Source organism: Nymphalis io, chromosome 1 (genome assembly GCF_905147045.1).
Source record: "Nymphalis io chromosome 1, ilAglIoxx1.1, whole genome shotgun sequence".
NCBI lineage: Eukaryota > Metazoa > Arthropoda > Insecta > Lepidoptera > Nymphalidae > Nymphalis > Nymphalis io.
This window is the reverse complement of record NC_065888.1, coordinates 4617725-4643258: the sequence shown is the minus strand read 5'-3', so window position 1 is coordinate 4643258 and position 25534 is coordinate 4617725. Positions and strand designations below refer to the sequence as shown.

The 25534-nt window shown below is 32.2% G+C and overlaps 1 protein-coding gene across 9 annotated transcripts in view; it reads right to left on the bottom strand.

Annotated features, from left to right (window-relative positions):
* Positions 1-25534, bottom strand: part of LOC126780322 (arfGAP with SH3 domain, ANK repeat and PH domain-containing protein) — a 56896-nt gene that overhangs the window by 12624 nt on the left and 18738 nt on the right. For all 9 annotated transcript variants that reach the window (XM_050504743.1, XM_050504911.1, XM_050505241.1 and 6 more), the window contains exons 4-7: positions 14008-14262; positions 9934-10179; positions 9391-9652; positions 5676-5900 (exon numbers count right to left, since the gene is read on the bottom strand). In XM_050504743.1, the coding sequence (XP_050360700.1) occupies positions 5676-5900; positions 9391-9652; positions 9934-10179; positions 14008-14262 (988 nt within the window). The remainder of the gene's footprint in view (positions 1-5675; positions 5901-9390; positions 9653-9933; positions 10180-14007; positions 14263-25534) is intronic.

Genomic DNA, 25534 nt, shown 5'->3' with positions numbered 1-25534 from the left:
TGAAGTATTTAAAATATGTTTTATATCGTAGTATATATATATATATACTACGATCGAAATAAAAGAGAATTATTGAGTTACTTTCGGGTTATTGTCGGTACTCGATAGAATCTACATTCCGTACTAATCTTAAGAAATAACTATTCAAAAGTGATTTTAATAAATTAATTGAAAAAGTTTAATAATTTGTTAGTATTAATATTACTAACAATATTATAATTGCGAAAGTAACTCCGTCTGTCTGTTACGCTTTCACGGCTAGAAAATTGAACCAATTTTATACTGCCGAAAAAAAAACAGGTAACTTTTTTATAACAACCCCTTCCACCAATATCTATCTCTCTCGACTAACATGCGGGCAAAACCGCAGGCGAATACTACAGTTACTAATAAAAATGTATAATTATAAATACTTTTTTCTAATTGAGAATATGATTAATGTACAGAAATATCATGTCCCCGTAACGTTTAACGTTACGGTCACGAATAGAATTCGCAAAAACTTTGCGTTACGCGAAAACAATGGAAATAAATTATTCAACAACGACTCAGTATCGTGTTCATTGAAACAATATACATTTATCGAGCAATTAACACCATTGACAATTAACACTACAACAATAGCTAGAGATATTATGCATCATTAAATCATTTACAAGAAAATTGCATTATTTTTATGTATCCAAAAAGAATATAAATACAATCCGTATTTAACATTTCGTACGCGTATAATGATCGCCAGTTCGAATTCGGATCGACTTATTTATTATTGGTAAGTTTTAAAGTTGGCAGCAATGGCCAATCGTTCAGGAGGTCAGGTTATGATGATAATATGATAGATGTCCAAATATCATAGGATGGACGACAATAGACCATCGTGTAATAGATAGAAAAAGTCGAAGATTTCGGGAAGAAGCCCTGGTAAGTACCTCTTGAGTTCACACGTCCTTAATATCTCTTTTAATATTCTCGTGCTCAGCGGAGAAGGAAAACACCTTGAGGAATCTTGTAAATGTCAGATATATAAAAAAAACCACAATGGGGCAAAGTGGTGGGGTAAGCTTTTAACATATTCCTTATGAAGGTTAGAGGCCTTTTGCCAGTAGTGGAACTGTTACAGAAAGTAACTTTTAATATATTTATTAGGATACTATTAAAAAAACAAATAGATTCCATTTACTTAGATATTTAATGAATCAATATTTATGTATTTATATATATTAAGTTTAGCTTTCATGTTGAATATTTATATACAAAATGTCGCGTAACTCATCTGAGCAGTAAGTACTAATTTCCCCCATTTAGTTGTACGAAGTTTTTATTGCTCATTTTACTTTAATAATTTTTGTGCATAAAACTTCACGCGTATGATACAAATAACACGTTTGTTAAGGGAAGTTAATTTTAGTAAGAACAACAATAGTCGAAATTAATTTAAACATACATTTTAATATAAGACGTAAAATTTAATAGTCGTGACTATAAAAACAAATTGAAAACGCCTCTACTGGCATGGCATAGCTTGATGAATGTTGTAATTAGTAATTACTGTTATCGATATATGGAGGAAGTCAACTTCCTTTTGGTACTGAAATTTCGATCAGCTGTCAAGGTTAGTGGTCAAGTATCGTAGTCGAGATCTATATATAAATAGGCAAAGACGAAACAGTTCAATAACCTTTTCTCCTCTGCTTATTAACCGATTTATTTGCCTGACGAGCCTTAATGTTATCGACAAAAAAATAATAAGAGTAATATAATTGTAGAAAAAATGTTCGTATTCGTTCTGAAAAAGAAATTCATAATAATGTGTTCTTCATATGTATGTCTCCATCAAATTATCATTTTATGATTATGATAATCGAATATAAATGTTAGATACGAATAACGTTATATATTAGTTTATACTTAAAAAAACGCTTGAATTTCGATTCACGTTTTTAGTTAAAATATGTTGTCAATTAATATAATGTTGAAAGATTACATTAATCGGAACGTAAAGAGTATAAAAATATTAATTTAATTTTTCTATTTTTGCATGTTCTCTCGTTTCCTATAAGTTATGTACAAATAAAATCACATTAACAAAACAAGATTCAATATCGCGTTATTTCAATATTAAACGTTATACCATTTTTACTAATCTATATATATTATTAATGAGAAAGTAACACTGTTCGTCTGTTACGCTTTCACGGCTAAACCACTAAACCAAATTTGATGCTTGAACCCCAAGGAAGGACATAGGCTATTTTTATACAAAATATCTGCTCGCCCCTCTAACATGCCGGCGAATACGAGTACTAAATAAAGATGTATAACATATCATAAGCACAGTTAACAATTAAAATACAGACAAATAATAGTACATTAATTGCCGAGGACGGAATAGTAGGCAATTGCTGCACGAGTAGAGTTTCAAGTGGACCGCAGGCGAGGACTTCCTTAATTTCCGTCGAGGCTTATATAGTAATTTGTAAAAAATATATACATGAAATTTTTTTTTAAAAGTTATGTTTCTAGGATTATCGTAGTACTTTCCGGGAGCGTTTTATGTTCAAAATTTAAACAACGCGATTAATAAGGATTTTCAAATATTCCCGGGGCGTATCTTTGTTTTTCTTTTTTTTTTTAAAATTAAATCGAGTTTTGTTTTTTCGCATTTATTCGTAAATGTTCTGTGTGTGTATTCTTTTTTTGAATAAGTTTTGAATATTTCCGCGTATGTTTGAGAAAATTTCACCGAAACCAAAATTACTTATATTCACAATCTTAACCCGGTATCACAATATCTATGGCCGGCATGACCAAGCTATTATATTAAATTAACTACAAGAAATCACTGATCATGAGAACAGAACAGGCACGTATATTACGATAGTATGACTGAATATAAAAAAAAATACAATAAAATAATAAAATACAAGAGCTAAGTCGACGAGCTATTTCTAGTTTAACAAAAGTTTATAACGTCCTGGTTATGAAGCTCTGGAACCTGAATTGCGGATACATGGCCTACATATTGAAATTACTTTTATATATCTACTTATACTTATATACCTTGTGCATATTTCCTTTAGGTATTGGACGATGTATTGTCAACAAGCGATATTTTCAGTATTCTCAATTTCATCAAGTCTAGCTTAAATAAACAAAAATTGCAAATTTTGGTATGTAAACTATAGTTATTTATTTATCCTTTATTGCACATCTTGTAAGGAACAGATGACATAACATTACGAGGAAAAAAATGTACGCAAAGGCCAAGGCTTTTAACGATCTCTCAATGTTATTTATTTAACATTCTTTACAGTTACTAAAAAAGTTTTTATTTATCCAAAATAACATTTTTCGAAAACGAAATCTATTTATTTTCAAACTAGCGCAACTCGTGGTTTCGCCAGCATGGGTTTAAGTTTGTAACGAAAATCCTTAAAAATCTAGTATATATCGTGAACAATGACTATTTAAATGGTACATATACGATATTAAGCCTATCAGATAGCGGTACTCTAAAAGAAAGAAAAACAATTCTTATTGTTTAGTAGTTCAATTGTTTACTCAATACACATATTGTATGTTCCTTCCACCATCACTTTTAAATGCCTCAACAGATTTGGGTTGTACATCCTTACATCATCCCTATTGACACTGGCTATAAATTCATTCATTCAAGGCAGTCGGTTTTTTTTTTTAAATTTTAATCTTGGATTAATATTAAATAAATAAACAGAGCCAGCAAATGATGACGATTTAGATATAAAAGAGATATAGTCATTTTGAACTGATTGTCTATTCTAGTTATACTCAGCCTTTTCTGTATAGGGCCACAAATTCGTGTCAGTCATGGTGTCATGATGTAATGATTTCTTAGTTTTCGGGATTGTTACAAATTATATAAAGCAACTGTGAACTGTGAACTGGATTTATAGCGTATATTTTAACATTTTTATTATCATTTCATGACGTTTCAACATTGCAGTGCCCGTGACCACAAGAACTTGTTTAATTTAAGTAAAGTTAAAATTATTTAGATATTAATGAAAACCTTTGAAATTTAAAATAGTTCAAAATAAAGTAACATCAAGTGGGCCAACCACAAAAGCCCGGCGGGCCGAAGGTTTCGTACAGCTCGTCTATTCCATTTAGACAAATTATAATTATATATTATAACACATGATAAATTACATAAACGATTAATATTAAAACAATAAATATAGCGAAGTGTTTTAGCTATTACCTGAACTCAGTAATAGAAATTATTGCTATTTGACGATAGAAGTTATAAGTGAAGGGACCTGTCCTACCAAAACAAAGTCAATAATAACAATAATAATAATATTCTAGGACATTTTTCACACACGGCCATCTGATCCCAAATTAAGCTTGTACAAAGCTTGTGCTATGGAAACCAGACAACTGATATACTACATGTACTACTTTTCTTTTGTAAATACATACTTATATAGATAATTACACCCAGACTAAGGACAAACAGACATGTTCATGCACACAAATGTCTGTCCTGGGTGGGAATCGAACCCACAACCTTCGGCGTGAAAGGCAAGTGTTCTACCAACCACGCCAACCGGCTCGTCAACTATTTAAAAGAAAATATTTTATTATCTATCAGTTAAAATAGTCTGTAAACAATGAAGCCTGAAGCCTGAAGCCGAGATGGCCCTGTGGTAAGAACGCGTGAATCTTAACCGATGATCGTGGGTTCAAACCCGGGCAAGCACCACTGAATTTTCATGTGCTTAATTTGTGATTATAATTCATCTCGTGCTTTACGGTGAAGGAAAACATCGTGAGGAAACCTGCATGTGTCTAATTTCACTGAAATTCTGCCACATGTGAATTCTACCAACCCGCATTGGAGCAGCGTGGTGGAATAAGCTCCAAACCTTCTCCTCAAAAAGAGGAGAGGAGGCCTTTAGCCCAGCAGTGGGACATTCACAGGCTGTTACGGTTACGGTTACGGTAAACAATGAAACGCTTATGTAATCCGCACAGAGATACAACTCTATATAAAATTACAGATAACAACCATGATTGTCATAATTACGTGAATATCATCAGCATTTTAAGCACAATTTAAATACTTATAATAGCTCTTGTATTTAGCGTAATAGAGGGCGATAAGCCATTTCCTTTGTAGCAAACTTTGATTGTTATTTTTATAGTTGCAATATAAAAGATAATAGTTATTTTATTCTTGTATATAATCGTAAATATTATGTTTTTATGTACAATTACATAACTTGATAGGAATAAGATTCTAAAGAAGATTTAGTAACAACATTAATTATATTATTGCATGTGTCTCGGTTGAAACTGACACATTACAACAGATTGAAGCAGCGTATTGGATGGTTTAAGCTCCAATCCTGCGCACGGGGAGGTCTTTGACCAATAATTGGACATTTAATGGATGTTACTGTACCTTTTATTTTACTTAAGTTATTTACAAAACAAAATATATTTTGAGTAATCGTTGGTGACTTTCTGAAGAATTGCAGAGTGCACGTTTTTAGTGAAAAAAGACCAAACAATTTGGCCTGTATCGTGCTCATATTTAGCACAAGTTCACACTGAGTTCGAGAGGAAAAGAGAAATATTATTCATGGCATTGTAACCGGATAGTATTAGTAGATATTGAGATATTTAATTACCATTCGTTGAACCACAGTCCGCACACACTTGATTCCCAGGCAACGACCGCACCGCTCGTATTATTGAACGCTGCAAGTCCATCAATGAATGACCATTGTCGTTGCTCTCCCCAGCCTGCTGATGGAATGCCCTCATCAACGCTCCTTCTTTACAATTGACGAGCACTGACGTCCACGCCCTCTGTTCGTTTTCATCTTCAGCTTGGAAATGGTATGTTCGGTTGTCTGAAAGTTAGACATTCAGCGGTATATTAAATTACAAGTATTTATTACCTGAACATATTACATGACGTGGGACTGTCGTAATCCCATGTCATGTAATATGTATGTAAGTAATCAGACTAATATTATAAATGCAAAAGTAACTCCGTCAGTATAAATAGCATACTATACATAAATAAGAACAGAAAGGCGCAAATAAATTACGGGATTAAAAAGAAAAACAAATGCGATGCGTTTATAGCAGCACAGATCAGCTGGTGGAGGGTTTTTGCCGAAAGTTCGTTTGATGTGTATTCCAACTTATTCATCAGATTCACCGAACTGAATAAGCCGAGATGGCCTAGTGGTAAGAACGCGTGAATCTTATCCGATGATCGTGGGTTCAAACCCGGGCAAGCACCACTGAATTTTCATGTGCTTAATTTGTGTTTATAATTCATCTCGTGCTTAACGGTGAAGGAAAACATCGTGAGGAAACCTGCATGTGTCTATTTTCATTGAAATTCTGCCACATGTGTATTCTACCAACCCGCATTGGAGCAGCGTGGTGGAATAAGCTCCAAACCTTCTCCTCAAAAGGGAGAGGAGGCCTTAGCCCAGCAGTGGGACATTAACAGGCTGTTACTGTTTACCGAACTGAATTAATCATATTTAGTTAAAGAGGTAGAAGTAGCTTTGATCGTTGCTTAAAACTAAATCAGTAGAATTTTCACTACATTTCATTTCAATTTTATCTTGAGAGCCACTCAAAAATATGTTCTATACCTTACTTCCACACTGATTTTCTGATTACAATATAACAAATTAAAAAATAAAATAACATATTAAGGTACGAGATATATGAGGAAATACATTGTTTAAAAAAAAAAAAACTCTTCCATGAATTAAAATTTACATTTACGATTAGCTGGTGATAACAAAATTAACAACGAAAACCAGACGTGATTTTACGTTAATTAAAGTATGATTTAATAGTGTTTATAAATAACATTCTATTAAATTATATTGAGAGCCATAAAACGCAATCATTATTAAACTCTAATTTTGGCCCAACGAAGCGGACGAGTGACTGCTATTGCTATTGGTTTATAATTTTAACAGCAATATCGCTCATCATAATCATGTCAGTTGCAAAACGTATTTGAAATTGACAGCATAATTACCGTCATCAGCGTGAATATATATTATTATCTGATTTCACAATGAAAGAATATTACGTGATTACACTATACCTGCATGCCTTATCTCTATCACCAAGTAGAAATGCCAAAAATCATATATATTATTTATCTGTTATCAGTGACATTGTACCAGTCGCACCAATGAAATAAATAAAGATAAAATATTATTTAATAATCCTATATAAAACTGCGCAAATGATAAATTTATTATAAGAGCAATGCACTTATTCACACTAGAAATTTTATTATATTTATCTTTAATTTGTTTGGATTCGTAAAGGTCAACGTAATGTAAATGGTTTCTAGAAGATCCCACGTGGAAATATAAAGCGTGGGCAATATCACTTTTTGCTTTACACTACATTAATTATTATATTTAATAGCAGGCTTATATTGCTGCAGATCTTAAGGTAGGTTCTGACCAATAAAATTATTAAGTTTCTCTCTTTCTTAACGCGAACTTGGGAAACTTGCATGCCTCGGAAAGAACATCAAGGCTTTGTTTCTATGCCTGATCTCTCTCCGGTCGCGTGATTGCCTTCCCATTGACTATTAGAATGAGGGAAGAATTATCGCACCCGTGGTTTTATCAATACCTGCAACGGTAGTCATTGTAGATTGGGCCGCCGTGACTGAAGGTCGGTCAAAGAAAAATTATTAACTCTTTTTTTAACTAGAATTTACTCTTCGTATTTTTGAAAGGCTTTTGCAATTTAATATGTTATATTCATGTTCTAAGACTATGTATGTCTGTATGTAGTTCATTATAACCATCTACTTCTTTTTTAAATATACTATTAGATTATATTTTAAAATTAAAATAAAAACTAGTGAAACGTCTTACTTCATACAATAGAACAGGTTGCTTGTTAGTCTTTCGTTTTAAATAAATACATGTAAATTTGTTTAATTTGAATTTTTAACAAAACTTTTAAACGCTCTGTGCAAATGCTCTCATATATGCTATCATGGGTATATATGTGGGTATATATGCTTATCAGCCTTATGGGTTTGATTTTTTTTTATTCTTCCAGTTAGTCTTTTATCGTTAACACTGTAGCGGCTGTAGTGTATATTATATTTATCATATTGTTGTCGTAAATAAGCAAAGAATGTCATGATAATATCTTTAAACTATTATAAATTTGATATCCTTCTCGTCATCGACTTTGCCATGATAATTTATCTTCAAAGAATCATATCAAAATCAATGTTGACATACGAATAATCAATTTACATTATTCGCTTTTAACGAAATTCGAAATAATCGTATTTCGATTATTGCCAGTATTTAGGTCAATGATTCCTTGTCGAATTTTCAACCAAATAACCAAACGACTTTTGTCATGATCAATAAAACGTACACTAAGGTACTATTCGTGGAATCTATTTAATGTGGAATCAAGTTTAATATTTTCACTTTATGATATAATTATAATCCCACTGCATGAAAGCTTGTCCGACTTTAGCTCATTTCGTGTTCATACATTTTAATATTTACGAGCTTAATATTTCATAAAGCTCAGTGAATTTAAGAAAAAAGTTAAATTAAAACCAAAAACATATTGAAATAGGTTAAGCAAATGAATACTTCATTAATATTTTTTTATGTTTAATGATTACCTTCTCCTCAAAAAGAGGAGAGGAGGCCTTTAGCCCAGCAGTGGGACATTCACAGGCTGTTACGGTACGGTACGGATTACACAGCGGTTAATTCATAGGTTGAGATTTCACTCAGCGGATATAGGGAGGAATAATACTATATATTTTATTTATGTCATACTTCTTAGTAGATTATTTAAGTTAATTATTATTAACTTAAATAATCAATCAAAATTAAAATTATCAAATCAAAATTATTGTTATCAATTGAGTTTCCATTCTACTACTACTCTTCCTATTTATAACAGTATAAACTACAGCAACAGTACAGTAACAGCCTGTTAATATCCCACTGCTGTCTAAGGCCTCCTCTCCCTTTTGAGAAGGTTTGGAGCTTATTCCACCACGCTGCTCCAACGCGGGTTGGTAGAATACACATGTGACAGAATTTCAATGAAATCAGACACATGCAGGTTTCCACATGATGTTTTCCTTCACCGTCAAGCACGAGATGAATTATAAATACAATAATACATTACAAGAAAACCATATATAGATGACTATTAACATTATTCTAAGAGGTAGAAGACTATTTATGAATATTAAAAAACCTGTACATGTAATTTGTATATACAGACAAGAGAAGTGACGATCACATTTCGTTCGAAAAAAGTATCAATAAATCTCAAAATAGACATACAAATACTTACATGAGACTAGATCAAACGCTCTCTTATCCTCTGCAGCTACTTTTATCTGGCACGTCAACAAGTTAACCCTGGCTGGAGTTTTATTCTCGTCCGCGTGGAAGATGTCCAAGAAACCTTCTGCGGTAACCCTACATCTTCTCTTCTGCCATACCCTGCGGACTTTGCCTTCTGATTTCTTCAGAAGATACCCACTTCGAGTTACACCGTGCTGCTTGTCACCTTGTAATTGGTGGAGCGAATAGCCGCCCGCCGCCGCTGCAGCCTGTTAAAATGTAATATCTAAATGAAGTGAAAACTCCAATAACTCTAGAATGAAACAATGTTTATATCATTGAAAATATTTTTTTCAGTAACTCGCAAAGCAACTAATGCTATTAATGCTCGTTGTTAAGTTAGCTTAGACTTTAAAAGGATACGTTAATAATCTGCTTTGATACGTACTTTACTTTCATTAAATGCTAGCTCCATTATTATTAAAAGATTCAAGTTACCGTTGAGAATGGTCTCATCTAATCGTATTACAACAAATTATTCTAATCTCACCTCTCTGTCTTGCGGCGTCGCTGCTCGTAACATATTTCTCAGTTCTAAAAGACGCCGTCGCTCGTCGTCTTGCTGCTGCCTAATTTTCTGCAACTGTACACTGAGGTCGGCAACGTAAACGCCAAAGTGCTCAATAGTCTTTAATCCATCTTGAAAGTAATTTGTTTGTGCGTGATAGTACTCCACCAGGTGCTGCAGCAGTTCGATTCCCTTCTTTGTTTTTATTTCGTTGAACTTTATCAGGTACTGGAACAATTTTTGAAACCACTATATGATTAAACATGGAACGTAGCCAGCGCTGTACCTACTACAGACAGGGAGACGCCGTAAGCTGCGCGTGGGCCTATTACCGCATCAGGGTATCATCACGCGTCGGGATCAACTCGCGCAGGAATCGCACTGTGGAAACACGCAAATTATTCGCCCTTCCGCAGCTAAAATTATATCTGATGACGCACGCGTACGCGCATCGTACCATAGTAGATTCCGATTTGTATTTCGAAGTTGTGCAATAATAACACACGACCTTGCACAACTGTCTTGGCGTCTCGCCTGCTATTTATACTATATCATTACATTTATTTTGTCGCCATTTATATAAATAATTTACTCATGTTATTTTAATTGAACCTAATAACGATTTATATAGCTGAGTTTATAAATTTATAAATGCAAAAGCTATTAAGACGAGGCAGACGCGTGGGTTGGGTATGGTTTATCGAAGCCAGGAGTGCGTTCAGTGTGGAACACCGAACAAAGCTAGGGTCAAGACAGCTCGGCAGCGGCCCTGCGCGGCGCAAGGCCGGTCGATGACCTGACGCTACAGTACCGCACTGGTTAAAGCACCTCTACCTTTCTTTTATTATTTACTGCACTAACCGCATTGTTCGATTAAATTAATTATGTAACCCAAGACAAATTAAATAATATTTTTTACTGTTGGTAAGCTGTAACATTTTTTTTCTCTTCGTTGGTAATTTGGTTTCATATTATAAATCCGATCAATTTGATAGGTTTTTTCTTAAATTTTCAATATTTCATTGAAATCCCGGAACGGTTGCGAGTGCACGCGCACATGATCAAATCTCATCAGGAAATGAAGTCAACGGAGCACATCAGCGTCACACCAGGTTCGTTCAAAAGGCATCCGTTAACTGTTCGCTGTGAATGACTCCCTTTCAATATAAAATACAAACATAAATGCAGCTTAATTTAATATTACATCAATAGCTTGAGAAATGATAGCGTAGAATATTTTAAAATGTTATATCTAACTATTGTTTGGAATTAAAGAAACAGTGGTATCTTGACGCACATACAAATTTACATAAAAAATAAGACATTTGTAGATTTTTATTTTAAACAATTATAATACAATATTATGATTTTAAAAAATCATACAAAAACAACGTAATCTGTATCATGACATGGACAATGTTTTTTTTTATTTCAATAAATCCACCACAAACTGCAAATCAAAAACTCATACGAATGTTCAATAGCATTGAACTCTTCTCAGACTTCAGCTGCAATCAAACAGCAATCAATTTCGTGCTTCAGTTTTCGAGTGAAGCAAAAAAAAAGCGTGCTTTTCCAATTTTCCAATCTCACATTCGCTTTGCACCTAAAGTGGATTGTTATCAGCATAAAAGTCGAATTGCATTAATGAGTTAGCGGGGGCAATCAATTTAATGCTGACAGTAGTGCAATAATATGCCCCAGAACGTTTTACATATATGCATACTTTAACAGCCATAGATAAGCTACGACCAGACATTTGGCATTCCAGAGCGACATGGTGTTTCGAAAGTGCCAACGGATTGCAGCCCCGATAAAACTGTTCATTGTTTCGACTATACAACATTCGAAAAGTTTTAAAGCGTTAATGTACGTTGGCACGATATTAGCATTCTGCTTACAGCTGTCTCCGAGTAATTTAAAAACACTCAAAATTACTTTGAAATATAAATAGATGATATTATTAAATACTTATAGAACCCGCTGATTTCTATTATGATAATTACGCAATGACGTTTAACATTATCTTTCAATCAAAATAAAATAAAATAAATCATAATTTGTACAAAGTTGAACAAAACGCGTCCATTGTATCGCGTAAAGCATCGTATAATTTGTTTTGCAGCGTGACAAAGTTTTATGTGACTAACGGCATTTGCGACCACAATGACCCGTCCGGTTGATGACAACGACAGAATACAATCACGAGCCACTATCAAGCATTTTTTTTCTTAATTCGATTATACAATAAAAAAATATAATGAAATTAATAAAGATATTTTTATACATATATTCAATAGAAACATATTTTTAAGAGTTTGAGTATAAAAGTATTATAAAACTCATACAACTTAGATGAGATCACTCTATAAACTTGAAGGATAAATCTAAAGACCAGCCCGTTAATTTTAATTCATAGATATTACCTCGTTTTTTATTTTTATAAAAAGGACAATGTTATATGAAGGACAAACCGACCCGTGTTACGTCGGTCATTACACTTACGGACCACGATATACTCAAACGAAACAATAACTAATGTTTGAATTGATTTTCAAACACAATAAAATAATATTAACCTAGATATATTTTCAATGAAAGATAATTATATCGAAGTTAGTAAACTATAGACGATAGCTCGTATTGAAGAGTGTTTAATAATGCTATCCAATGAGTTTCGAACAATAGACGCGAAATCAAAAGAGGCTTTGAAGCAGTATGAAAAGAAAATCATTCTATATTTATGATAGAAATAAATAATTATATCGGATGGATGATTCCAACTGTATTACTTTTAAGATAAACGCAATTAAACGTGTGTATGTATGTGTGTTTCTATGAAAGAGATAGAGAAAGAGTGGACCTTATGTGTGTATGTTCTGTGCGTGTGCGTATATGTAAGTGAATTTATGTTTTGTATATGTTTTCGGACACACGAGTATGTATTTTTTTTTTTTTATAGAATAGGAAGGTGGACGAGCATATGGGTCACCTGATGGTAAGTGGTCACCAAACGCCCTTAGACATTGGCATTGTAAGAAATGTCAACCATTGCTTATAGCCAATGCGCCACCAACCTTGGGAACTAAGATTTTATGTCCCTTGTGCCTGTAATTACACTGGCTCACTCACCCTTCAAACCGGAACACAACAATATCAAGTATTGCTGTTTTGCGGTAGAATATCTGATGAGTGGGTGGTACCTACCCAGACGAGCTTGCACAAAGCCCTACCACCAGTATGTACAAGTCTTGGTATTTTTGCTGGATTGCTAAATTTTGTCACTATCGTAATATTTGGTATGCAACACCGAGTTTAATCTTGTATTTAAATTACTTATAACTAAAATCACGTGCCTAAATTAGATATACAATTTACGATCCTAGAAAGTTTTGCAATAAATTTATTTTGGATGTATTTTTTTTAATATTACAATGTGTACCCTACTTAAGGTCTTTTGATGAAATAGAGACTTCAATGTAATAAAGTGCTCGAAAACAAAAAGCGCTTTGTGTGCCATAACCTATTTTTCAGTTAAAACTGTTAAAACACGACAAATTTAAGAAACTACTACTTTAATAAAGTTTAATTGCGAGGAAATAAAAAACGAACATTTTTTTTATTTAAAACAAAACGGTTTTACGAATTTGTTATTTACTTAAAGGATTTGTTATCGATGACGTAATAAAATCAACACTTATCAGTTATAAACAGTATTATTTATAAAGATTTATCGTTTAAATTCCAAATATTAACTATTTTATTTGAAATATTTCGAACTTCCATTAGTCAATCAGGATTTTTATTTTATCAATACAATGTTATTCAACTATCGCTATTTATTTTGATCGAGTAATAAACGAAAATCGATCATTTTTTTAATCATGCTTGTTTCATCACTGTTTAATTATTTTTTAATACAATATTTATATTAAAACTATTTTCGTATTCCTATTTTGGCTTTGTTTACGAGTAATATAATATGTTATGTAATATGTTTTATATAATATAACCAATTGATTCACTAATAAATAAATCACACACGCAGTCACTCACCTCACACATTTGCAACTGAAACAATCTTCGTTCCTTTTCCATTTCATCGGCAATTTCCGCTGAGGTAACTTCACTGCGGATGAGACCAGCTTCCTTCGCTTGTGATTTCTTCTCTTTCTCTATCTTCAGGTACTTCGACTCATAGTCTTTGGATGCCTTATCGAAAGGCCTCTTAAGATCACCTTTAACACCCCGCAAATCTCCTTTCAGAAGACTGTCCACGGGAAACATCACAATATTGTTTATATTTTGCATCTGTGGAAAAAAAAATTAAAAATTATAAACGTGAATACTAAATTAAAAAAAATTAGGTTAATGATTTTGATAGCTAATAAATTCAATCACCCGAACGCAGTGGCAATTTAATCAAACTTTTGCATACAATTATACTTAAATGGGGTTTCCTACTTATAATAACCAGTTTTCGTATAAAATGAATACACATTCTTTTGAACTATGAAACAGTAACATGTAAATATGTATTAAATATACGTTTCATAGTAGAAAGTATTTGTAGATTCTATGAAATATGAGCAAATCGAAAGTGTTAATTTTAAGAGTTTATACGATTAGTAGAAGTACGTTTCAATTTCAAAAAGTTTATTATAAAACCTATTTAAAAACAACCTTCTTTTTGGCCAGTTAATAAAACGCTGGTTATAGTTGGATCAACTACATTGGTTTTATTAACTGGTGGTGGTATAATTATTATAGAAATTGGAAGTATTCCAGATTGTGTTACCACCAGCACAAAAATTGTGCGTAATATTTCGTAGTTAAATAAAAGCTTATCTAAACTCGATTTTAATAAACATCCGCACGCCTCGAACGTCGGCGTGAATTCGAACTACAACGATACACCCAATTGCTTCACATTTTGTTAGAATGTTCCACCTGGTTGCAAATGCACCGGCCGAATAGGCGTCTAGCTCGGTGTGCTGAATAGCGATGGCTGTTGAGCAACCTTAATGTAGTCATACATATGGCGCCTTGGTACATGATGTAGAACCATGTAGATGTGACCTTAAAATTTTCGCTGATCATTTTATTACTATTTTATTAAGATTTAGAAAGCATGAAAATCGTCAATTCTATTTTTAAATAATATGTTAAATAAATTCACATTTATAATTGCCATTGAAATAAAATACTATTTTCTATTGTTTTGTTTTGTATATCAAATTTTTTAAAACTCAATATCATTTACTCTGGTAGTAGGGCTTTTTACAAGACCTTCTGGGTAGGTACAACCAAATCATCAGTTATTCTTTTGCTAAACACAAATAATTCATATTACTGTGATCAACGAGTGTAATTATATATACGAACAATATAAGTACTATCTTAGCTCCCATGGTTGGCAGTGCATTGAAGGTGTTAATATGGTATAATTATCGTATAATGATTAATACTTCTTACAGTGCCAATGTCAAAGTACGTAGCGTACCTTACAACCAAGTGCCATAGAGCCCATTTACTTTCTGGTTACAAGGGAAAAAAAGTTTAAAGTATTAATAATAACATAATTATAATTAACACTGTACCAGTTAGGTATCCGATCCTCAATAATATTAAGAACATTATCAAATACATATTTACATTACATGTTAAAATAAAAAGCATATAAATTAAAGCCCTTGTAGTGAGAGTTAATTGTGTAATCAATGGAGCGAACGCGCCACTGGCAGACAATGAGAGAGCCAAAGGGGCGAAAGGGTTGTCACTCGTCACATTGAAACCCTTCCTGAACAATGTCGTAGGCCATTGAACACGATACTAATTAATAAGCTATGAGGACATTGTTAACAGCAACCCCTTACTACTCTTTATCGCTCAATTTATTGAAAAATAATTTAAAGGGACTTTGGATCTATAGCAAGTCGTGGGTTTGAGTCGAAGCAAATTTTTGTTATAATTCAACTTATGTTATATGGTTTTTTTTTTTATAGAATAGGAAGGTGGACGAGCATATGGGCCACCTGATGGTAAGTGGTCACCAAATGCCCTTAGACATTGGCATTGTAAGAAATGTCAACCATCGCTTATAGCCAATGCGCCACCAACCTTGGGAACTAAGATTTTATGTCCCTTGTGCCTGTAATTATACTGGCTCACTCACCCTTCAAACCGGAACACAACAATATCAAGTATTGCTGTTTTGCGGTATAATATCTGATGAGTGGGTGGAACCTACACAGACGAGCTTGCACAAAGCCCTACCACCAGTACTATGGTGGTACTATGTGTAAAGATATCATCGTGAGTTTGACTGATTTTTTTGGATGATAACCCGCATTAGACAAACGTGATAGAAAAATCTCAAAGCCTTCTTGAAGAAGATAAGATGCCTCAGCCCAGCAGCGGGATAGTCACGAACTGTTACTTTACTTTTAATTCAATCACACTAACATTTTAATAACATTTTAAATTAACAGTCATCTCCAGAATTTGTATGCTTTCCTTATAAAATTGCATTAATTTTAATATGATAATGAGAGTTACATCAATTATATCTTCATCCTTTATACTTATATAATTTTAGTAGCTATACTTGTATTACAATTAAAATGGCGGATTCCTAAATTTACAGAGTCGTTATTGTATATCAGTTATTGACATTCATAAATTTAATAACCGGACAAAACATACAAATCATCTTCTAAATGGCGTATAAATTTCAAACTTTGAAAATATCGGTAATTTTAATGAGGTATTGTGATTAGTACCATCATATTTTATTATCATCGAGTTGATCTAATGACGGACTCCGAAGGTGGATAGTAGACACTTCAACGGCTAATATTACATGCGAGACAATTAAGGACAATAACAACCACATTTTTAAAAAATATTAAATAAATGCGTCATGTCAGTTTAAATTTATAAATTGGACGAAAAAATTAAAATTTGGTTGACCCTTTTTAACGAGGATCATGAATAAGGTATGTTTGAAAGCTTATTCAAAGTAAAAGCAGTAAGTATTAATATTTTAATAAATGAACGTGGCCTATAAAATGAGTACGTGAGTTTCATAGACGTGTATGAAGGCTGAATTAATGTTTTAAACGCAATAGAAAATGTTACGAGCCATAAGGTTTATAGAGGATAAGACTTTATACTGTCAAAGTAAGCACGAAATATTCGAAATGAATACATCGTAAATTAATATATTTTTTTACGATTTTACAACGTCTAATACGTTTTTTACTAGCGGATAAGAAGGTAGCCTATTACTCTCATGTCCAAAAAGTATATCTATTTGATATGATTGCTCCATTGTTGCCTGATATATGGAAAAATCAACAAAAACGTCTTTCGCATTTATAATATTAGTAGGGCTGCGACTCTCAATGGTTTTGTGAACCTTATAAAGCTGCATAATACTGCCTGATACCGAGGCCTTGGGATCAAAGCCTGGATCAAGCCAATAAAAAACCACTGAGTATTTCCGTGAGGAAATTTCAGTAGGAGTCCAGTTTTAAGTTAGCAGCGTTTACAACCCCGTGTCTTGCAAACCGAGTATATCTGTTGGTTCTGTGCCTGAACTCTTTCGTTTTGGATCGTGTCGGATTACCGTTCCATCGGATTATGAGAGTATGTGTGTGTGTATGAGCGCAACAAACTTAAACATAATCGCTTTATTATATCCTTTGTGGTTTCCTATTTTCCGTGACCATGAAAATGGGCGCCATGACTAAAATTGATCAGGATCAGCATCATTCCGTCATCACTCCATCCATACTGATTCTCTTTAGTTCCACGTAATTATTATGTATCCTTATAAATAAAATGTGTAATCATACGAAGTAACATTTTCATATGACAAATACTTATACTAGACAACAATAGCAAAATACGTAATTTTCTATAAAAATGAAAAAAAAAAATAAGAACAAAGAAACTGAGATAATAAATTCAACTTAAGTACTTGTGATAGAAAAAATAAAAGCGAACGAGAAAATATATGTCAAGTGGTCGCTCTTACGAGCGGAAAAACTTAAATTGCAAAAAAATGCTTTCAAACAACGGTTAAGCGGTGAACGCGTTACAAAATTATTATTACACAAAAAACATTGCGATACATACAATCTACAGTATGTTTTAAAGCATGACATGTGACAAGGAAACCGTTAAAGCACTTCATCTTAAATTAAATCTCAAACTTAAAAAATATAAAAAAAAGTACTGCGACTGCTAAGTGCTTGGCCACTGTCCAAAGTGGTTTAAGAAATAATTATTTAAATTTTCTTTCAGAGAAAAAGTTTTTACTTAACTTGAAAACTCGAATCGTAAAGGATATGAAATTCTATATATTTTTTAGTGTTCTTTTTAACTAATTTTATTCGTGATTCTATATATCACCGGGAACTTAAGAGCCTTGAAAGTTACTTCTTAGAAATGCTTGGTAGTGCCAAGCGTTTTGAAGTATTGAAATTAATCTTTAAATTCTTGACAATTCTGTATAGTGTGACTGTAATAACGATCAGTGAAACGTGATCGAAACGCTGGAATTTTAAATAAATTTATATATAACAATTATTTTTAGCATATCATTTAGTTATTAATTTCAAAACTACTCTAGCGCAACGATAAATAATATCTCAAATACAATAATGTCTCATGCATGCTCCATTCACACAACAAATAAACACGCCCGACTATATTTAATTTTATTGAATATGGACCTAATATTTGATATTATTTAATGCTAAATTAATTTGTTGGCACATCGTTTTATTTACTCTCGTTATGTTTTAATAAAAAAAAAGGATAGGGAACTTAAGTATCTTAATCTCTCTCTGTAAGGATTGGAGCTTATTTAAGAGACATTTTTTTCCATTTGACACAAGCAGGTTTCCTGACGATGTTTCATCCACATCTGACACAAATTACGTACATGAGAGCAGTGGCGCTAATTCTTCTTAAGTTTGAATCCGCAATCTTCACTTTAGACCTTACTCTAGCTACTGGACCATATCAAATCATATGACATAATAATTAAATAATTATAAATATACTATTCATAAAGCGTGTATAAGGAATATATAATCAGATACCATAACGTAATTACGTCGAATGAAATTAATTCGGAATTAATACATTCATTTCATACTTAATATAAGTGAAATGAAACAAACATTCAGAAACACACGTACGTGAACACGTACGCAATTTTATTTAATAATCACACACACATATATATTTCTAAAACCATAGAAGCAAATTACGATAATATCTTGTCTCAATGGATTGATATTAGAAATGAATTTCCAAGTTTTTCTACCATATACCATACTTTATAATTATGTCCGATGTCTGATCCGTCATTAATTATTCATATGAATGTTCAGAATAATAATCGCTTATGTAAGAAACTGTAACATTAGAATGTAGTGTCTGCTTTTTGTATAATGTGAATGTATACCACATAATAAAATGATAATGAAACAATGAACGTTGCTCTAATTGAGAGCACGCGCGTGCTTTATTCTTGACTATTGTATGCAAATTGCTTGTCGTGAGATCGTTGTTAGTTCTTTACTTGAACGATGTAGAAATAAAACGTATATTCCCGCTGTTCATTGAATTAAAACTCGCTTTTCATCAGGCAAACCATGAGAAACGATACAACAGATTTATCGTTCGCGAATGTTGCGTTTGGTTTCTGTACGATTTCGATTTTACACGGTTTTAATTTAAATTCTCCAGCTAATATCGTATTTGAATTTCGAACCAGTTCCACCCAAACCATTAAATGATTTCGGTACTGGTGTTAATGCTAATAGTAAATTTTACTCAACCATGTTATACAAGTTAAGTAATTAACCAGGCATAGAATATACTACATATATACATATACTGCATTGCCATAAACGTAACGCTTACATATTTGCAATACGCAAAATGTTTTACAATTCCAGTATTAACTAGACCATACAATGAAATGTAATTTTAATGTTAATATAAAAGACAATGAAAGTTATGTAAATACGGTATATTTGAGAACACAAGCAGTTAGATAATTTTGATATACGATCAGCGTGACTCCACAACTTGTGACCTAGACATGCAACATGAAATACTTACGACGATTTGTGATAAATATATTAAACGAGGCCAACTTATTAAATATTTTTTTTACTTTTTTTTTTTTATTTTAAGGACCACTAGTAGCTACTACATGTTTTAATGACAAATGTAAAACAATTTAGTGAAAATAGCTAACATGTGAAGCTTTTTAAAGTAGCCACAACAATTACAATATTTGTTTTAAAAATACATTAACACATAATTATAGCAACATGAGTAGAAAGATTAAAAAAAAAAAAAGTCCAAATTGGTACAAATTAAAGATCATAAAAAAATAAACATGCACTTAATAAAATTAAAATTAATAACACAAATAGTTTGAAATTGATATAGGTACAAATTAAAATTAAATAATTCATTAAATTCATGCAAAGTTTACGTTACAAAAAAATTACTAAAAATATACTAATTAATATGTGACGTAAGAGTAGATAAAAGAAAAATAATGATAGAACAACGAATGGAGTAATTAAAAAAACTTTTCTACCGTCAAACATCAATAGTGTGCATAGCTACCAGTTTGAGCATTGAGTTAACAATGAAAAGCACTAAAAATTTCTTTTTACATCATTGTGAGCAATTAAAAAAAAATTAGCAATTCAGTTAAACAAGAACGCTTAGTCCGAGGAGTTTAAATGAAAAATTAATCCCGTGATTTAAGAGGTACCAGCGCATCGACAAAAAAAAAGTGGTTTATTGAAAAGCCAATGTCTAAACGCAACGGTGACCGCTTACCATCACGTGGTTCATATGCGTACCACAACAAAATAATTATTGTATGTAAAGAAATACTTAAGAATCATACTTTTTTTAAAATCTTGTCGATATAGAATGGAAGAGCAAACGGAGCGTAAAACGCGGGGACCTCTCATGCGAAACGTGACCTACCGTGAAGTTATTGAGTAATACGCTACGACAAGTTTAAGTTACCCTCTCAACTCTCAGATCAATTCATACATTCAATGTTACAATTATATATATAAATAATAAACATTTAACGTAAAACCATCGTATAAACCAACCATTTAAATATGACCATAAATTTCAAAAAACTTCAGCTATTAAAAAAATATTAATTAAGGAATGTTCTATGTAAAATGCTAAATATCTAAATAAATAGGTACTAAATACTTGTTTGAATATGTTTTAATTCCGGAATAAAACATTTGTCAGTTTTATGCAGTACCTATGTGGTACGTATTATGTCCCTATTCTTTTTTAAAGCTATATGAAGTCAGCGGTGCACGATAAAGATGTTAAAGAATGAACAGCCAGAAGGACAAAGGATTGCGTCGTGTCAAGGGCAGGGCGAGGATTCTGCGCAGTTCCCGGGTGACTACGAGAGCCGAAATGGAACGAGGTTGTTCTGTTATTCGAACAAAAGGAATACACACAAATAAACTAATACTATAACATTTATAAGCAATATTTCGCAAAAAATCTACAACAATATCATAATTTAATTCTAGTTTTTATATATAGTTACAAAGTCGTTAGTCCTGATTGAGTATCAGCGCACAGCCAAATTTTGGGCTAAGGAAAGATTTTTGAAAATTTCAATTACGGAGAAATGGGAGCAGATAATTTTGTATACAATTCATACTTAGAACGAAGTCAACGATGTCAGCACGAATAGCTGATTTCATTATATAAAAAAAAGCCATTAAAAGAACTAGTACTTGTCTACTGAGTATTATATAACATATTAATGAACGCAGACGAACTAAAATAAAATCTGGAAACACGGGGTTCAATTAAGTAAGGTGAAACAGCATTATCAGATAAGAACGATTACGAATCATATAAGAACAAAGTCATGTTATTAGATAATAAACTGATAATGCATTTTTGCAGTTTACTTTGTAATAAATTATATCTCTATTAATTGTAACTATGAGACTTTGTATGATATAATAAATTTCAGAAATATTTTTTATTTATTTTATTACGAAACAACTCCAAGCGGTGGAGAAGGAAACGTAAGCGTCAACCAATGAGACGTGAGACAAAACAGGCATGTTTCATACTAGTGAATTAAACCTAAATCTATGTTAGGTCTTGCTATATATATGTATCATGGGATTCCATCCTCGTTAAACGTTACAACTCTGTCCCTGTTAATGCCATAATTAATAATAATTATATTATTTTTTTCAAATCGATCTAGGAGATCGTGTGATTAGTGCGTTTAATATATTTAACTATAATATATATAACTCTTCAAATTTATAGTATTAGATATATTTCAATTGAATTTGTAAGTGATAAAAAAATTTTTATTGCGCTGAGGAAAACGAAGATATAAATCTGCGATGATCTAATGGATACCTTAATACGCCCGGCAACAGCACAGGGTCGGCCGATCGTTACCCTGACCTATTTGTTAATACAATCTGTGTGCGCCCACGCACCTCGTCTGCGTCAAGTCAATCACTGTTTAACTTGCTATATCGTTTTATATCTCGGTTCTTCTAAAGTTAACGTAAACTTATAAAGATTTTAGTACTATTTAGATTATTCTGAATTATATTACGTTTCTACGAACAACAATGTTCAATGTACAATTATTTCAAAAACCGGGAGAATCTAGGTTAAATACAGCTATTAATATTAAGATTGTTTCTACTTTAATAATAAAAATACGCAAAAACAAAAATTTCAGTATTAATTTTTAATAGTGAAATAAAATCTATATTCGAAAGCGAAGGAACGCAGTTGTCTACTTTCTTTTGAAGTTATAGTTTCCTTAGAGACTTCGGAATCCCGCAAGGGATTCAGCGAAACTCAATAACATAATTTCCGCCTGCAATCGACACAAATTACTTAATAAAATTGTAGTAGGATGAGGGTTGTTAAATTTAGTTTTTTCGAAAGTCTTATTAAATTTAGTTTTTTTTTTCGAATTTGAATGAATTTTTTATTTATTTAAAAGGAGACAGATAAACAAATACCTCTTTTTCGTAAGAGGTCACCATTGGCATTGCGAGAATTAAAAACGACTCCTGATGGCGTCAACCATGATCTAAGGCGACATTGGCGCTTTAAGAAAAATCAACCACCCCTTACATCGTCCATGTGACCAACCTTGAGAACGGCCCTTAAGATGTAATGGCCCTTGTGACTGTAGTTACACTGTAGTTACCCACTCTTTAAACTAGAAGTCATTAATAGTAAGTATTGCTGTTTAGCGGTTGAATATATAATGAGTGGGTGGTATCTACCCAGACGGGCCTCCGCAGGCTGTCTCTTCCACTCTCCCTTTAAATTGGAACATAGCCAAGTATTGATGTTCAGTTAGAATAAATGACGAGTGGATTGACCTGTCTGCACAAAACCGATACAAAAATCTTGATCCTAATATTATTAAGATTTACAAGTGCACAATAATAATTAACGGCTTCGATTGATAGGATTAGACGACAGTTTGTAATCAGCAAACATGTTATAGACATTTCAGGTAACTTTTCATTACCAAATGCTATAAGATCGGCTTCACGCGCTTCAATTTTATTTCAGACATTTATTAGATCAATAAAAACGATTACTGAAAGGAACGATTTTAGGATAAATGACCGTGAAACGTATCATTATAAGCATGAAAGTACAATGAGAACCATGTATAATTTTAAACATTATCATAGAGAATAATAATAACTATAAGCCACCGCTTTCTTTATTTAAAATAATTTAATTCTATATACTTCTAACTCGAAAGAAGTTCCCAACAAAAATAGTTGTATCTAGTTTGCTATCGCTCAATAAATTCCAAAAGTAGTTATCGATTTAAAACTTGACACAGTTCTAGAACTTCTTTGTCTGCATCTACTTTATGTAAAATTATAATAAAAATAGCTATATATAAATAAATAATACGTAAAATGTAATCTTAAAACAAGGAACCTTTATGAAATTGAGGTAATGGAAGATGCTTAATTCAAGAAATAATGTTATAAGCACTTTCGAAACATCACGATACGACTTACCTACCACCGCTTTTTTAAAATGTAGTTTTTATTTAACTTTGTTTCATTAATAAATTAATTTATATTTATTAATTTATATATAATTATATCTGTCGTGTTATGAAAGACACCGAACTTAACCATTTAACTACAAGACATTTTTGCAACTACATGTACATTCTAGTATATGTAATAAGCATTTTATTTATTACTTTTTTTAATATATGTTGTCCGTAATCCTAACAGAGTGTTAATGTCCCACTGCTGGGTTAAAGGCCTCCTTTCCTCTCTTTGAGGAGAAGGTTTGGAGCTTAATCCACCACGCTGCTCCAATGCGGGCTGGTGGAATACACATATGGAAGAACTTAAGTTTTTAGAAATATTCTTTGCTTTATTCAATTCTTTATAAACAAAAACAGGTCAACATTTAAGCTGTTTTCATTTTCTCTTGTTATCCATCTCAAATGTACGTACGATATTTTTATTTTTACTACCGAACCGGTTTCTTGTTAAGATATATGTGTTACACACATCTAACAAAAATAGAATATTTTGTATCTTTATACTCAGTCTATTATTTCTTATTTATCTGTAATTTATTTGTAAATACATATATCAAATTATAGTAATGGCATTTTTGATGTTCCACTCTCGAGCTCCACTTTACTTTCTATAACAACATAATCGGGGTCAATCGTGAGCTTACACACACATTCGAATTATTATCTTTTTTTCTAACACAACAATTTTAAAAACAAATCGAACATTTTCATTCCTTATTTAAACTAGATATGGAAATAAAGTCAGCATTTCGTTATCGCATAACGATCTTTATTAAATAAAATTTGAGCTGGTATAAATTTTCGCATTACTGAGATCCTCTTTGCATCATCTTCGCAAACGACCTCACTTGAACGGTCTAGCACTTTTTCTAAGTATTAAATGTCAGACTGTTTTATACAAGACTTACTCAAGTTTTACTTGGGACTTTTAATATTAAATATTATTAAAATTTTTTATAAATTTAAATAACGAACGACTGCAGTAATCGTAAGCGTTTCGAACGAAACTGAACTGCGCCGTGTTTATATCACATGTGCATTATGCATATCATAAATCATAATATGCAAATTTGAAAGCAAAACTAAATTACACGAACACGAACGGAGATGTGTCGCACAAAAATAGATTACTACGTAAATTTATTCAAGGCTTTACATAAAGGTAGAACTAAATTAAACTTGATACTATACTTTGGCACGAACTAAACTAAAAAGTGCAACAACAATTATATATGTATTACAAAGATTGTTTTTTTTTTTTTTAATAGAATAGGAAGGCGGACGAGCATATGGGCCACCTGATGGTAAGTGGTCACCAACGCTCTTAGACATTGGCATTGTAAGAAATGTCAACCATCGCTTACATATCCAATGCGCCACCAACCTTGGGAACTAAGATTTTATGTCCCTTGT